Genomic DNA, 14,112 nt, shown 5'->3' with positions numbered 1-14,112 from the left:
TACGGTGGGAACCACAGAAATGGCAATCCCCTGTATGAATCTACAAATGCTCTTTCAGACTATGCTGCATTGCAATTACATGCACTGGTTTTTGTCCCAAACTCCTGGCTTAAGATAAGATAACGTAAGGTAAGATAACATTTGCTGGCCACTCACCGCTTCAATTTTTTGGTCAGTTCAGGATCTGCCCACTCCAAACATGGAAATACATTGCTTCAAGGTCAGGGTTCATACTAAAATGAAACCTGCTTTATTTATACTTTTCCTGTCCAAAAATGATTAATGCTAAACAACTACCATTCTTTAACAGAAAAGCACTCAAATTATATTTAAATAAAATATATTATCAAGATACTGCAACACTTAACAGTACACAGGCAAATATGCAAATAATTGCATATTGTCCGCGTGTTTTTCCCACTGACCACAAGATGGCACTCAAGGATAGGGTGCTTGCAGAATTGCGACGCTTTTCGTAGTCTATTTATCCATGTATTTCCCTAAAAAGATAGTCATCTTAATCACACATTTTAAAAAACAGAATCACATTTTAAAAAGCAGAATGATAAATGAAAATACGCGCATTGTTTTTTGCAGGGTTTCTTTATGGTCATACTAAAACTGGTTATAGTAAAATTCTACTTCTATAGGATCAGTATCTGTGCAAATAACTGTAATTGTAATAATTGCAATGAAATGTACATCTTTTTGTACAACTTTTTGTAATGCATTATCTTTTATTATGCTTTTGTTGCGGGATATATACATACATATATGTATAGGGCCCCCGCACCCCCTACTTGGATATTTTGACTGTAAACATCCTGTAGATTTAAAAGGAGTCGAGCGGGAGGAAGAAGAAACAAGTCGGCGCCATTTTGTTTGTTTAAATGTGAGCCCATTCGGAGGGAGGAGTTGAAAAAGTAACATTAGCGTGACATAGTACGGATACCTTAAAGCGAAGCCGATAAAAGGAGTTCAACTTGTAAGTAATATACATTATTTTGAATGAGCAAATCGAGAAATAAAGCGCCAGTTATTTTAACGTATTGGTAGCGGAGTTGCTCCAGTTATGCCTAGCTAGTCTGCTCTGTTTTGTCCTGTCGTAAGAGTCGATTAGCAAGCTAGCGTTAGCTAGCCTAGTTAGCTAGCTGAGCTGCATTCAGGGATTCTTTTCTCTACATGTTGTGCGTTTGCTTCGGTTTGCTTGCTAGCCTGCTTGCTAACATAATCTCGCTACAGAGATAGCACATTGGCTTCTTGAAGTAATTAAATGAACTTTGGCCACTTAGCTGCAATTGCAATTCGCGTGACCCCCTTTGTCAACCCAGTTTAGCAAGGAAGCTAATCTACAGAGTTGCGATTTGCCACTACCAATACAAATCGTGGGATGGGAGTGTTAGGAAAGTGGCAGGTCGCACTGGCCCGCTTATTTTGGTTGCTTGGTATAGAAAAATCCACTGCAAAATGACCACTTCTGTTGAAGGTTCAGCTAATCAATTGACTGCAAGATATGTTTCATTGGTCCAGTAACTGACTAATTATTTTCGCCCACAACGGTATCTGATTTGACCTGGGCACGTAACGTTAGCTATATGTACGTTAGCTAGCTAGAAGTTGCATTTTATCTTGGCACACGGTTTGATAATAATTGTAAATGAGTTTAAAATTGAGGATAAATTGCCAGGTCTTTAATGCGACCTAAATTAGTCGCAGTGTTTCATAGCTTTCCAACATCAAGGTACATTCTGTAATATTTTACAGTATTGTTAATTTGTGGGTAGTTATTGTCAGACTTACCAAGTTACAGACGAATGGTGCATACCATAAGCTGCTTAGTTATATCATTAAGTTACTTTGGTTATTATCACAGAGTATGTTACGGCTGGTGTGTAGAGTACGGGAGTGTGTTTCAACAAGCAAGATAACGTTTTTTTTGGCTAATGACACGGTTTAGCTGTACCTTTGAAACATTGTTTTCAATTTGTCATCTTAGCATGTCGTAATTACATACATGCTGTATTTTCATTTTTTAGGTTAATTTTTTATGTTTAGCCGCATGGATCAGAGATTCTCATGGCAAAAAACCTTCACAAAGTAGAAAATACATTTCTCTGTCAGATGCATTTAGCGAGAAGGTACCGTTCGGACGTCCTCATGGTTTTGTCTATTGAATTAATGTTTGTAACTTTTACCCTTCCAGAATGAACATTTTGCATACTGCATGTCTTTAGGATGTACTGTGTCGCCTTCCTCTGACGTTATGTTGGGAACAGAACAATCCAGGAGTAAAAATTCTTTTTTATAATAATAATAATAATAAGTCCAACATTTTTCTTGAATCCTAATTTCCAGAAATTGTTCATGACCTAGATCTCAAGCACTTAGGCGAAGACCACATGATGAAAGTTAAGCGTGTCATTCACCTTTTTCCATGCACCCATGCACATTTATATGGGGCATTACTTCTGATTTGTCCCTTCAGAGTAGCCAGCACAATCTTAACCATTTTTATATTCTTGTCACCACATTATCCCGATCTCCTTGTCTGCTTGTGTGACGTCTGGCGTAACTCTTTCCGACTTGCAGGTTTGGCGGTCCCCCTTGCTGGGCGTGAGAAGGAGCAGGGGCGATGTTCTACGCCCACTTTGTCCTCAGCAAACGTGGGCCGCTGGCCAAAATCTGGCTGGCGGCCCACTGGGATAAGAAGCTGACCAAAGCTCATGTGTTTGAGTGTAACCTGGAGAGCAGTGTGGAGAGCATCATCTCTCCCAAGGTGAGGGGCTGTCTATGCGTTCGCCTGCATACACCAAGGCTACCTGCAGTTATTCAGCCCTGCCTCTGGAGGGCTCTGGTGTCACAAGGCTTTTGTTCCACCCAGCTAATTTACCTCTTTTTTTTTTCTTTTTTTTTTTTTTACCTAATCACAGTTTTGATTGAACAGATGTAGCTTCTCTGTGTCCTTGTTTAATTTCGATATAGCGGACAGCTGTTGGATGTGACATGTTACCGTTATGCAGTACTAGAGTAAAGTAACCTCATATACATCTATTTTTATGCACATCACAATTCTTACCAGTATGTGGTGCTGTTTTATTTCAAATGGGAATGTAGATCCCTTGTTATTTCCTGGCTCGGTGGAAATTATTTTCTGGTCAATTTAATGTGCTTTGTGTACATTATAAAGCATAAAGTGTTACATTATATACTTTTGTCCCAAGTTTATTTCATCTTCGTTCTTTGTTTGATTTCATAGGTGAAAATGGCATTGCGGACTTCTGGTCACCTGCTCCTTGGTGTCGTCAGAATCTACCACAGGAAAGCAAAGTATCTGCTGGCTGACTGTAATGAGGCGTTCATCAAAATAAAGATGGCCTTCCGTCCAGGTAAAGTCTCCTGAGTGGAACTGTGGAATAGTTGTATTTTATCTGTTGGAAAAAAGTGAGTCGGCTATTATGTCTGCTTAACAGGGCCTTGATGGGATTTTACTGTCTCGCAAGTTGCAAATTCAGGATAACCTTAAAGTGCAATATGAAAAAGAGCAATGGGTTTGGTGTGTTTCTTTCTGCTTAGTCTTTTTCATAGGTGTCACAAAAATATGAATATAGCTCAAGATTCTGACCATGGTAATGTCACAGGATTCAACTTGCCTGTTATTTACTTCCTGTTGATTTTCATTGGTTACGATGTTGTGCTTATTTTCTTGCTTGTTTGGAGAGCCTTTTTTTTATGCTTCATTGGCAAATTAAGGAAAGAAAAATGGTGCTCCAGCCTCCCAGATGATGTGTCAAACTAAAGCCGCAGCCCTTTGTCCAGTGGTGTTAGTGGAAAGCTAACCGTGCCAGTGCCGACTGGCTGGGAATCCTGTGGGACCAATGAGAAATCGACTGTAGTGTCATCCAGGGAGGGTTTTGGACAGCAAATTGCTCCCGCTTCATTGCGCTTGACTGACTCCAGCTTGATCAGGTGCCAGCTGCTTGCCAGCTCCACCTGTGCTTGAGGTTTTGCTTTCCCAGTTCTGACTATGCAGCTGAGCTCTAGGACTGCAGAGATAAAAAAAAATATATATATAATATATCATACCTGCTCTAGAAGACATGCGTGGTAGTCTGTGCTTTTTACAACTGAAGCGATGGTATGGGGGCTGCTGGGTGGGTCATCCGTTTAAGGCACTGTTCTGTTACAATTACGGGCCTCGTCTGGTTTCTAATCTGGACTGTGCCAGTGCCGACTGTGGCTGGCAGCCTGATTGGCTCTGGCATTGCCTAGGAATGGGAGGGCTGCGGTTGAGATGTCCTAAGTAGAAAATCAAGTTTGTTTATAAAAATTGATGGTCTTTTGAAGTTTTTGTGAGGCAGGGCTGGGGGTGGCCACTGCTCACGTGGTGAAGAGACCGGAACAAACACGAAAAGAAGTGTTTGGCGTACTTCTTTTTATTGGTACAAAATGCCAACGCAACATAAACAAATCAAGAAAAGACCAGTCTGGCAACCAAACGGCTAAAAAGCCAAAAAACAAAAAAACTGGCAGCAACCCACCACACTGTATAACTGCATAACCCTACTCCCAAACACTATCACAGCTCTCTCCTCACTAGGCCTGTAAGCAAGGCCTCTTGTAGAGCCCATAATTAGGTAATGGGCCGCATCTGATGTGGTTGTATTGAACCACAGCTGGGCCATACCTGTCTGTCAGGCCGGTGCTGCCCCCTGGTGGGCAGCACCCAAATTTGCTTCCTGACATCACATTGTATAGCGGAGGATGTTCTGCCTCTGCAAGGGATGCTATATTGTAGGATCCTTAGGATGGGTTTTTAAGTTTGGTGGTCTTGCACATCCCTGTGCTTCTGTATGAGACGTGGGGAGCCTGACCAGCCGTGCATTATCCTGCACTTTGCTGCCCTTTCTGTCCACCTCAGGTGTGGTGGATCTGCCAGAGGAGAACCGGGAGGCTGCCTACAACGCCATCACCTTGCCAGAGGAGTTCCATGACTTTGACCAACCACTACCAGATCTAGAGTGAGTCCCTCCATGGGAAGGAAGTCCTTTGCATTTTTTATTTCATGGCATGTTAAATAAATAAATAAATGAAATAAAAATCAGTGTGCTTTATGCTTTATGTTTAGCTTTCCACAGGACTTAGTAGTGGAACAGATGTTTAAAAGAAAAAGAGTTTTATTTCCCTTATTTTCCTACATTCCCAGCTTCTGTGTCCACACATACTATACTTAAGCCCAATCTACAAACTTTATAGATGTCCATTGGTCAGAGCTTTGTGAGATGGTTTCATTTGCTGTTTATTGGATCTGATGGGGGGGGGGGTATTTTTACTCCAGATTAGCTGTGCTTTTTCTTGTTCCCCGCTTAATGTGTTCTGATAACGCTCAGATGAAGTTTTAATGATGCCGTTAATGTTTATCGCTGTCGTCTGGCTGCGCTCCAGTGACATTGATGTAGCGCAGCAGTTCACGCTAAACCAGAGTCGAGCTGAGGAGATCACCATGAGGGAGGATGTGGCAAGCCTCAGCCTCCTGCAGGAGAATGACTTTGGTATGTTCCCTCCAGCTCTGCATGCAATCCTACATAAGTAAGCCCAGGGTGTTATTTTAACCAGGGTTAAAACCAGGAAGTACCCGATACAAGTACAGCCTTTATGCTTGTCATACTTTATGTAGCTGGAGAAATGAGATAAGTAGGAAAAACTGTAGTCCTGTGAATGAATCATTATAGAATTTTGAACCAAAGGAGGCTGTGTATGTGTGTGTGTGTGTGTGTGACTGTGTTTGAGTGAGTGAGTGAACTAAAATTATATACAATTTCCCACTGGATTCAACTGGTACATAGCACATAAACCTACATAACCAAAGTGGCGGCATACTGACAGTGAACGTTTCTGTTTCCTGTCCGCTGGTGAGTATTTAGCAGTTTTGAACTGAACTGTGTTCTCCTTGCCCAGCTGACTTCGGCATGGACGACCGCGAGATGATGCGGGAGGAGAGCGGGTTTGAGGTGGACATCATCCACGGCTCCTCAGGCACCACCCTGCTGCTGGAGGCGGAGCCGGGCGCGGGCCAGATGGCCGAGAAGTCCAGCCACCTGCAGTACGACGACGACTTCGGGGACAACCCCATGGAGAGCAGCGAGGGGGGCATGCTGGGTGAGTGACTGTGCGGGCGCATCACGGTTAGTGCGGCGCATGAACGGGCACAAAGCCTTCGTCGCTTGAGTGGTTAGCAGGGCTGTACAGGGCTCCCGTTTTAGGAGCATTTGCCCCTGAAAATTGATGTGTGCTGACTGTAAAAATAATTCATGAGCACATCTACCGATTGGGATGCATTAGTTTAATTTAGGAGCATGTGATCCTTGTGATGAATGTTATTGTAGAGCCCTGGTTAGACAGAGGCTGGCTGGGTTAGAGGGATTTAGGGGGAGCGCAGTAGAACATTGACCCCAGGAGTGATTTCGGGAAAGTTGTGGAGACGTGTGGCGGGGATTGGTGTTCAGCTAGAATAACATGCAACAGTGTGGAATGGATAAGATGAGAGTTCTGCACTCAAGTTCCGGAAATTTCTTTTTTCAGTGGACAAGCTCCTCAGCAACGAGGGTGGTGGGGGCATTTTCGACGACCCCCCAGCCATTACTGATAGCGTGATGATGCCCCCGGATCATGGTGGCGACGACGAGGATGACTTCGACAACTTGTCGCGTATGCGATTTTAAACAATTTTGAGTGGGAATTTTGTGTTCACTGTTTGACCAGTGAGAGGGCGCCATTTCCATGCTGTGGATTTGAACGTAGCTGTTGCGTTTAAATAACGCGTTGCTTTTCGCTGTCGTTTTGTCTGTGTGTAGCGGGTGGGCCAGACAGCCCAGGCTCGGGTCCTGTGGAGCCCCTCCCCACTATGACCGATCAGACGGAGCAGACCACCCTGGTCCACAACGAGGATGAGGCCTTTGCCCTGGAACCCATTGATATTACTGGTGAGCACCTCTGCCTGGTGATTGGCTAGAAAGGCAAAGGGGGTTGTTAAATAGTTTATCCTGTCTACTTCATGAACTTGAGAATAAATAATGAAATTGGTCTCCTTGTACAAAATGTAATTTAACCACAGATTAACATGTATTTATTTATCAATCAATCAGTTTTATTTGTATAGCGCTTTTAACAAAGGAGCTTTGTCACAAAGCAGCTTTGCAGAGAACCAGCCCCCAAAGAGTAAGCCTAGGGCAACAGTGGCAAGGAAAAACTCCCTGACTGATAACAGGAAGAAACCTTGAGCAGAGCCGGACTCAGAGAGGGAACCCATCTGCCACGGGCGGGCGCTGGTTTGTTTTATTAGATAGACTTTTAGTGCTGAATACAAATGATTAGCTACAGCCCGTAGCACAAACCTACCTGCCTATTGTTTGGCAGGTGTTTTTTTTTTTTTTTTTTTCGTTTGTTTGTTTTTTGGCGCAGTTTCTCTGATATGTGACTTAGGCGACTCAAAAAAAAAAAAAAAAAAAAAAACACTTAGGCGGCCCGCCAATGCTGGAAAAACCCTGTCATGATACCGGAAACACCCAAAGTTCGCTGGCTAACCCACTTAGCCTGCTCTGTGATACAGGCCTCAGGGCACTCGAGTAACAGATTTTTTTGTCTCAGCGGTACAACCTGGTTACACAAATAAACATAAATCTTAACGGCTCCAGTTGTAACCGTTATAGCAGGCTTCCTTTAAGTGTAAGAAATCTGCGCTGAAATCATGTCTTCCGTCGGTGTCACCTGCAGTGAAAGAGACCAAGGCGAAGAGGAAGAGGAAGCTCATTGTGGACAGCGTGAAGGAGCTGGACAGCAAGACCATCCGCGCCCAGCTGAGCGACTACTCCGACATCGTCACCACCCTGGACCTGGCCCCGCCCACCAAGAAGCTGATGATGTGGAAAGAGACGGGCGGTGTGGAGAAGCTCTTCTCCCTCCCCGCCCAGCCTCTCTGGAACAGCAGGCTGCTCAAGGTAATGAGTCCAGGGAGGGCAGAAGGCTGCAGCGATCGTATCATAAAGCATTTGGAGCAGCATTGCAATGGGACCTACCGCACTAACCTGTGTGGAATTCAGTCCAGTTTAGCTGTCCCTGCCCTGTTAGCTGCCCTGATGGTCTGTCTCTCAGTGGCGTTACATTTTTACCACATTGTTGCTTGAAGTAAAGTAGATAAGCACTTTTACCCGATATTGTCATACTTCTTGGGGTCTGAGGAATGGGAGTGTGGTTTTTTAATTAATTTATTTATTTATTTATTTATTATATTTTATTTATTTATTTATAAAAAATGTTGTGTCCTGTTGCGGAAGCCATTTTGATCCCTTCTGGCCCTGTGGCTCACTGGGTTTGCGTGGGGAAAATGTGCTCTGCGCAGATGTTCACACGCTGCCTGACCCCGCTGGTGCCGGACGACCTGAGGAAGAGGAGGAAGGGCGGCGAGGCCGAGAGCCTGGACGAGTTCCTGAAGGACCTGGAGAACCCCGAGGTGCCCAGGGAGGAGGCCATGTCCCAGCAGAGGGACATCATCGGTGAGGGCCTCGCAGTGTGTGTGGCTGTCCCGCACGCCGCGCGGGTACGCTGGAACCCCCTCCTCAGGCCCCAATCCAGAGCGGCGCCAGCCGGGCTGTGCGGGACCAGAGCCTGTGGCCCGGCGGGACGGTAGGACACGCAGGGCGCGCATGAGCAGCCGCGCCTGACATCACTCTGTGTCCGTCTCCATCGCAGACCAGACCATCCTGGAGGAGCCCAGCATGCTGCAGGCGTCCACCATGGAGGGCAGCAGGACCGCCCTGGACGAGTCGGCCATGCCCCCCCCGTCCTCGCAGCGTGGGGTGAAGCGCAAGGCCCAGCAGGACACTGAGCCGGCTCTGCCCGTACGTGCAGCCCTTCACATTCCTCCTTTGTCTTCGTTTCAGGCAATGTTTTCGGGTGGCGACTGCTCTTTTTTTTTTTTTTTTTGACAAATCATAGGTAATCAAAATGGACTGCTTTTGTGGTCATTCTTTAAAAAATATAAGAAGGCATATAGTCTTTAAGACCAGAATGCATGAAAGTCTTCTGGTCGAGCTCCTAACAGAAATGCTTGTCTGCGTGTGTGCACGTGCGCGTGCATGCGTGTTTGTGTGTGTGTGCACGTGCGCTTGCGTGCGTGGGTGTCTCTGCGTGTGTGTGTGCGTGCGTGTGTGTCTGTGTGTGTGTTTGTATGTGTGTGTGTCTGTGTGTGTGTTTTGGTGTGTGTGTGTTCACAGATGGGGGCGCTGGAGCCGCAGACTGATCGCTCCGCCCTGTCCCAGCAGTTGGACATGCCCCAGGTGGAGCTGCCCCCGGAAGAGACGGCCAGCCTCAGCCAGCTCATGCCGGAGTTCGACCTGCTGAGCGAGAAGGGCAAGAACAAAGAAAAGGATGATGAGGAAGAAGAGGAGGTGAGGAGGCACAAACAAACTGTTACCTTTCAGCCTGCATCAGTGACATGGCGAGAGGGAGGGGGAATATGTGTAATTTGCCGTTACATTTCATAGCAAATTGGGTGCTGGTTTGTGAGTACAGTAGTCTATTCAAATCCACCAGAGGCAATGGCAGATGTGGTCATTTAAGTTGCCAAAGTACTATGTTGTAGTTTGCACTGGATGATTAGTTGGTGTGCGGTTTGATATTGCTTTTTTTTTCGCCAGGAGGAAGAGGGCCAGGCTGGGGATCAGGATCAAGAAGAGAGGAGATGGAACAAGAGAACCCAGCAGATGCTTCATGGTCTGCAGGTAAGCAAATGCAAATATCGGAGCACTTACGGACTCATAAAGGAGCAATAGGTAATTTGATACCCCATCTAGTGCCCACAACGGAGAACTACAATCCCAACCCAATGCAGGACACTGCCTCGCTAGTTGTTCTCCTGTGAGCGATTGTCAGGTTTTCTGGTGGTGGTATAGTGCTGAATGTAGTCTGAGGGGAAGCTGGCTATTGTAGCGTCCTAAATATCAAGTGATGAGTCTTATGCAAGCGGCAACAGCCCACCTCAATTTCTGAAGTCTTTTTTTCCCAGTGGCTAAAGAGTGAACAAAAAATATGAAAACACATTTCAGCATGTTAGGTATGTTAGGTAGCCAGGAGTGCTTGTGTAACTTTTCAGACATAAAACATATTAAAACATACCAGTGAGTTGGGCTGGGATCAGTGGCTTCTTTAGCTAGACTAAGTTACTGCTTCCAACAGCCAGCTGAAAAATCCAGGCCTGAATCTCACCTTCCACTACCCCATAGCAAGTGGATGCCTTCATTACAAGGCAGAGAGACCTAAAAAATCTTAGCATTTCAGCATGGTCGTACTGGGAGGGTCCTCTTGCTACAGGCAGCTGACAGCAGGCCTCTGGTTCCAGCTGTCCTAACCTGCAGCGAGCTGCTGAATGCAAGTGCATGTGAGGGAAATAAATTTAAAAAAACATGGTAATTAGCGTGGCTAATTCCTGTAGTCATGGACTCCACCCTTTCGCTCCACTGCACTTGTGTTGGTTGCAAAAATACAATGGTGACACTGTTTTGGGCTTCATGCCTCAGTGGGCACTAGCCATAGAAAATGAATGGGTGACGTCATCATGGCTTCGTCCTTTTTTTTCCTACGGTCAGAAGTAATGAATAATATATTTATATAGCAGCTTATTGCAATGCCACTGCACAACACAACAGCTAGGCCTGCTTTCGCTACCTAGATGCTTATACAGGCTAAAATTACAGAACGGGTTGCAAAATTCTACATCCACTATTATGTTTACTAGCTAGGCTAGCTCACTGATTGTCTGCATTCTGCACAACACAACTATTTCACGAGCTCCGAGTTAGGCTGCATGTGATGTTTTCACCACAAGAACTAGCTAACGTTAGCAAACTGCTGTGTCTCTACATACAGGTACCATGCAGTTCTAAAATCACGTTTTAGCCAAATATAGCAAATGTTCAGATGTTAGCCTGTCAGGGTCCTGTCTGACTAATGAGATCGTAGGCAAAGCTTGGGCTGGGTGACATGGTGATATCTCAATATTTTTATATTGAGCTTTTCTGGCGATACGTGATGTGTATCTCTGTTAATGCATTCTATGCTTAACAGAGTGATTTTAAATCAGAATCATTTACTTAATGGCCTATATACAAAACTAATGTATAACTGTCAAATTAAAATAAATTATTGCTCATTGGCTCGATGACATGGCATAAAAAGGTAAACAAAAATTCTCCCCAGTACACAATATTTTTTTCAATAGATCCAAAATATAGAGTGGGGTCTGTGGGATACACAGGTAGAAATAGTGCACTCTGAATGAGCACAAGGTACACAGAAAACAAAGTGCAAAAATGGCTTCTTTAAGTAATTTTTCCACATATTCCCTTTTATGTTGGCGTGCATGGGCCCTGACTTGTGTAAGGCAAACTTGTTCTCTGGCTGCTCAGCTCCTCTTACAAGTTCTTTTAGCCAGAAACACCAAGTCTGTCTAGTTTCTGGATTGAGTGATGCTTGGTGGCATGACACAATGTTGCCACTGGAACTAAATGCCCTCCTAGGGAGTACGACAAGCCAGGGCTCGTTCAAAAACCTGAGTCAACCTTGAAACTGCTGTCCTTTGACGGGGACAGCTATCAAGACAACGGAGATACAAAAATAGAACCTGTATATAAATATTAAACGGAGGTGGGACAGCAGAATTGAGAATAGAGGCGACTTTGTTTGTAAACACAGGACCACGGCAAAACTAAAACTCCAGCATAGTATGCCTTAAGAGAAAGTATTATTCATTAAAGCATGACTTGAAAAATGTAACTAATTGCGATTTCATTAACAATAATGTGCAGGGATTGTTAAGCATGTTTCTAAAGACAGTGTCTGAGCAGCCCGTTATAATCTGTTGGTGCACTGTGCGTAGAGCGCTTTCGGTGTTGACTGACATGTTTCAGTACCGCTACTTGTACAGAATCCCCAAAGGTTAGCGCACTGCTCCCGTCGTCCATGTCTGCCGAACAGGTACGTCTTCTACGTGCTGCATGGTTACGTCGACTGGCCGGGTCTTCAAGAAACTAATTTAGTCACAGAAACGCGCAGTATAAGCACATTCTCGATGTTGCTTATTTTGTGTCCCCTACAAAATGATGTTGAATATTTCAACAACTCTCAGAATCTCTCAGCTTTGATAGCTGGGTTTCTAGGGCTGGTGCTGGTTGGGCTCAGCTGGCTCTCTGGTGGAGCCGTGTGCTTACCAGCAACGTCAGCTGGCAACCTGCTATTCATTTCATTCATGAGAAAAAGATGGATGTGCTGTTGGGTCAGGAGCGTTGTTGGATGTGGTGACCTCAGTGTATGATGTCACAGACAGACATTAATGCAGCATTGTTTATGAAGTGTAAAATATATTTGAATTTACAAATTAGTAGTCAATATAATTTTTATTTTTTAGGAAAAGCAATACTCTTGTCTACAAGTTGAATAGCACAGCTTTAATAGTTGGCTCGGTATTAGAGGCATTGGGAAAGGTCCAGAGGTGATGATTGGTTGAAGTTGTTGAAGCAAGTTTGTTCTCGTTTATTATTATCATCACCATTATATTGTCTTTTCAGGATGTAGCTTTTTGAGTACGGCATACTGTTGTCGAGTGGTTGTTGGCTGACTCTTTACCCGGTTGTCCGCAGAGAGTCATGGCGAAAACAGGAGCAGAGTCGGTCAGCCTATTGGAGCTGTGCAGGAATAACAACAAGAAGCAAGCGGCTGCCAAGTTCTACAGCTTCCTGGTACTGAAAAAGCAGCAGGCCGTGGACCTCACGCAGGCCGAGCCTTACAGCGACATCATCGCCACCCGTGGGCCAAGATTCCACATTATATAGACAAAACAAAACCAGGGGGCTGGGGGGATGGGGGAGATCTTGTGACTGGCAGGTTTTATTCTTTCAATTTTTTTTTAATGGTTATTTTTTGACCTTGTGTTTTTGTGTTTCATGTGATTTGGGGGAAGGCAATGGGTAGGGTCAGGGATTGAGACCTTTTTTATTTTATTTTTTTATCTACATCTTATATATATGTGAGATGTTGCATTTTTACTTCACAGCCAAGAGGATTGTGTTATATTGGATGTTAGCTTTTGAAACTGTCAATCATTGAGGTATGTGTGTATAGGTCTTTGAATGCACTTGGGTCTTCTCTTCACTCCCTTCATTGCATTAAGGTCACTCCTGTGTTTACACTTAGTTGCAATATGTCACTTCCACATGTTTTTATTGAAGCCCAATGATGTGCACTCATTAACTTATCTGCTTTACACCTTCCCATGTCTTAAAAGGAGCTTATTGGGGGCAAAGAAAGCCCTGCATGATTTTTAAAACATATTTTGTAGATAACTTGTATTATATGCATCACTGAATTGCTTTTTCCCCATATAGTTTTAAATGGAATTATGTATTATTAATTGTTAATTTTAAGGTCATTTTCTTGTGACATCCAACCTTTATTTTAGACTTTCATTTAAAAAATTAAAAAATAATAAAAAATATGCATAGTGACCATTGCAGACATAATAATGAAGACATTTTTTGACAAAGAAACATGCATTCTTTTAGTCTTAAATCAACTAATTTGCTTGCATTAAATCACGTATTTTTGTTTCTTGACATTGTTATTTGTACATGTATACTTGCATTATTAATTGCATAAAAAGAAGATTAAAAAAATGTTGTTTGGTATTGAAAGTTAATGTTTGAGCAGCTTCTCCTTCCTCCAAAAATTCCTAGAGTTTTAAAACTCAGCAGCTGAAATATATATAATTTTTGGTGTTTGGCTGTTGGAAGATTACTAGTACTAAGAAAACATGTTGCAAATTTCAATTTTATTTGAAAACTGAAGGGGCCTGATTTTCATATCTAGACTACAGACTTAAAAAAAAAAAACAAGGATAGTGTGACAGTGACATCAACCTCTGATTTTCCATAGGCTTTCAAACATTTTCCATGGGCATGCAAAAAGCGTTGTGAAGCCATGGAAATCCCGTTTTTGTGGCGCTATGTTATAAATTGTAGCGAGAAACCACGCAGTACGGAAAAGGCGGTACCCTTATCTTGTTCA

General features: G+C 43.8%; 1 protein-coding gene across 1 annotated transcript; it reads left to right on the top strand.

Annotated features, from left to right (window-relative positions):
• The first annotated feature begins 829 nt into the window (after positions 1 to 829).
• LOC118236671 (double-strand-break repair protein rad21 homolog A-like) lies at positions 830 to 13,739 on the top strand. The gene is made up of 14 exons (XM_035435229.1): positions 830 to 985; positions 2,590 to 2,776; positions 3,257 to 3,386; positions 4,919 to 5,018; positions 5,443 to 5,549; positions 5,956 to 6,156; positions 6,580 to 6,705; positions 6,852 to 6,980; positions 7,771 to 7,994; positions 8,396 to 8,549; positions 8,746 to 8,894; positions 9,270 to 9,443; positions 9,693 to 9,776; positions 12,690 to 13,739. The coding sequence occupies exons 2-14, from the start codon at positions 2,633 to 2,635 to the stop codon at positions 12,879 to 12,881; spliced, it is 1,914 nt and encodes a 637-aa protein (XP_035291120.1). The 5' UTR covers positions 830 to 985; positions 2,590 to 2,632; the 3' UTR covers positions 12,882 to 13,739.
• Positions 13,740 to 14,112: the final 373 nt, after the last annotated feature.

Source organism: Anguilla anguilla, chromosome 1 (assembly GCF_013347855.1).
Source record: "Anguilla anguilla isolate fAngAng1 chromosome 1, fAngAng1.pri, whole genome shotgun sequence".
In the NCBI taxonomy this organism is placed as follows: domain Eukaryota; kingdom Metazoa; phylum Chordata; class Actinopteri; order Anguilliformes; family Anguillidae; genus Anguilla; species Anguilla anguilla.
The sequence above is the reverse complement of the archived record's forward strand: the minus strand, read 5'-3'. Positions and strand labels throughout refer to the sequence as shown.

Coding starts and splice junctions, on each gene's coding strand:
- LOC118236671 (XM_035435229.1), top strand. CDS start 2,633: ATGTTCTACGCCCACTTTGTCCTCAGCAAACGTGGGCCGCTGGCCAAA. Junction 2,777..3,256: donor AGAGCATCATCTCTCCCAAG/GTGAGGGGCTGT, acceptor TTGATTTCATAG/GTGAAAATGGCATTGCGGAC. Junction 6,981..7,770: donor GGAACCCATTGATATTACTG/GTGAGCACCTCT, acceptor TGTCACCTGCAG/TGAAAGAGACCAAGGCGAAG.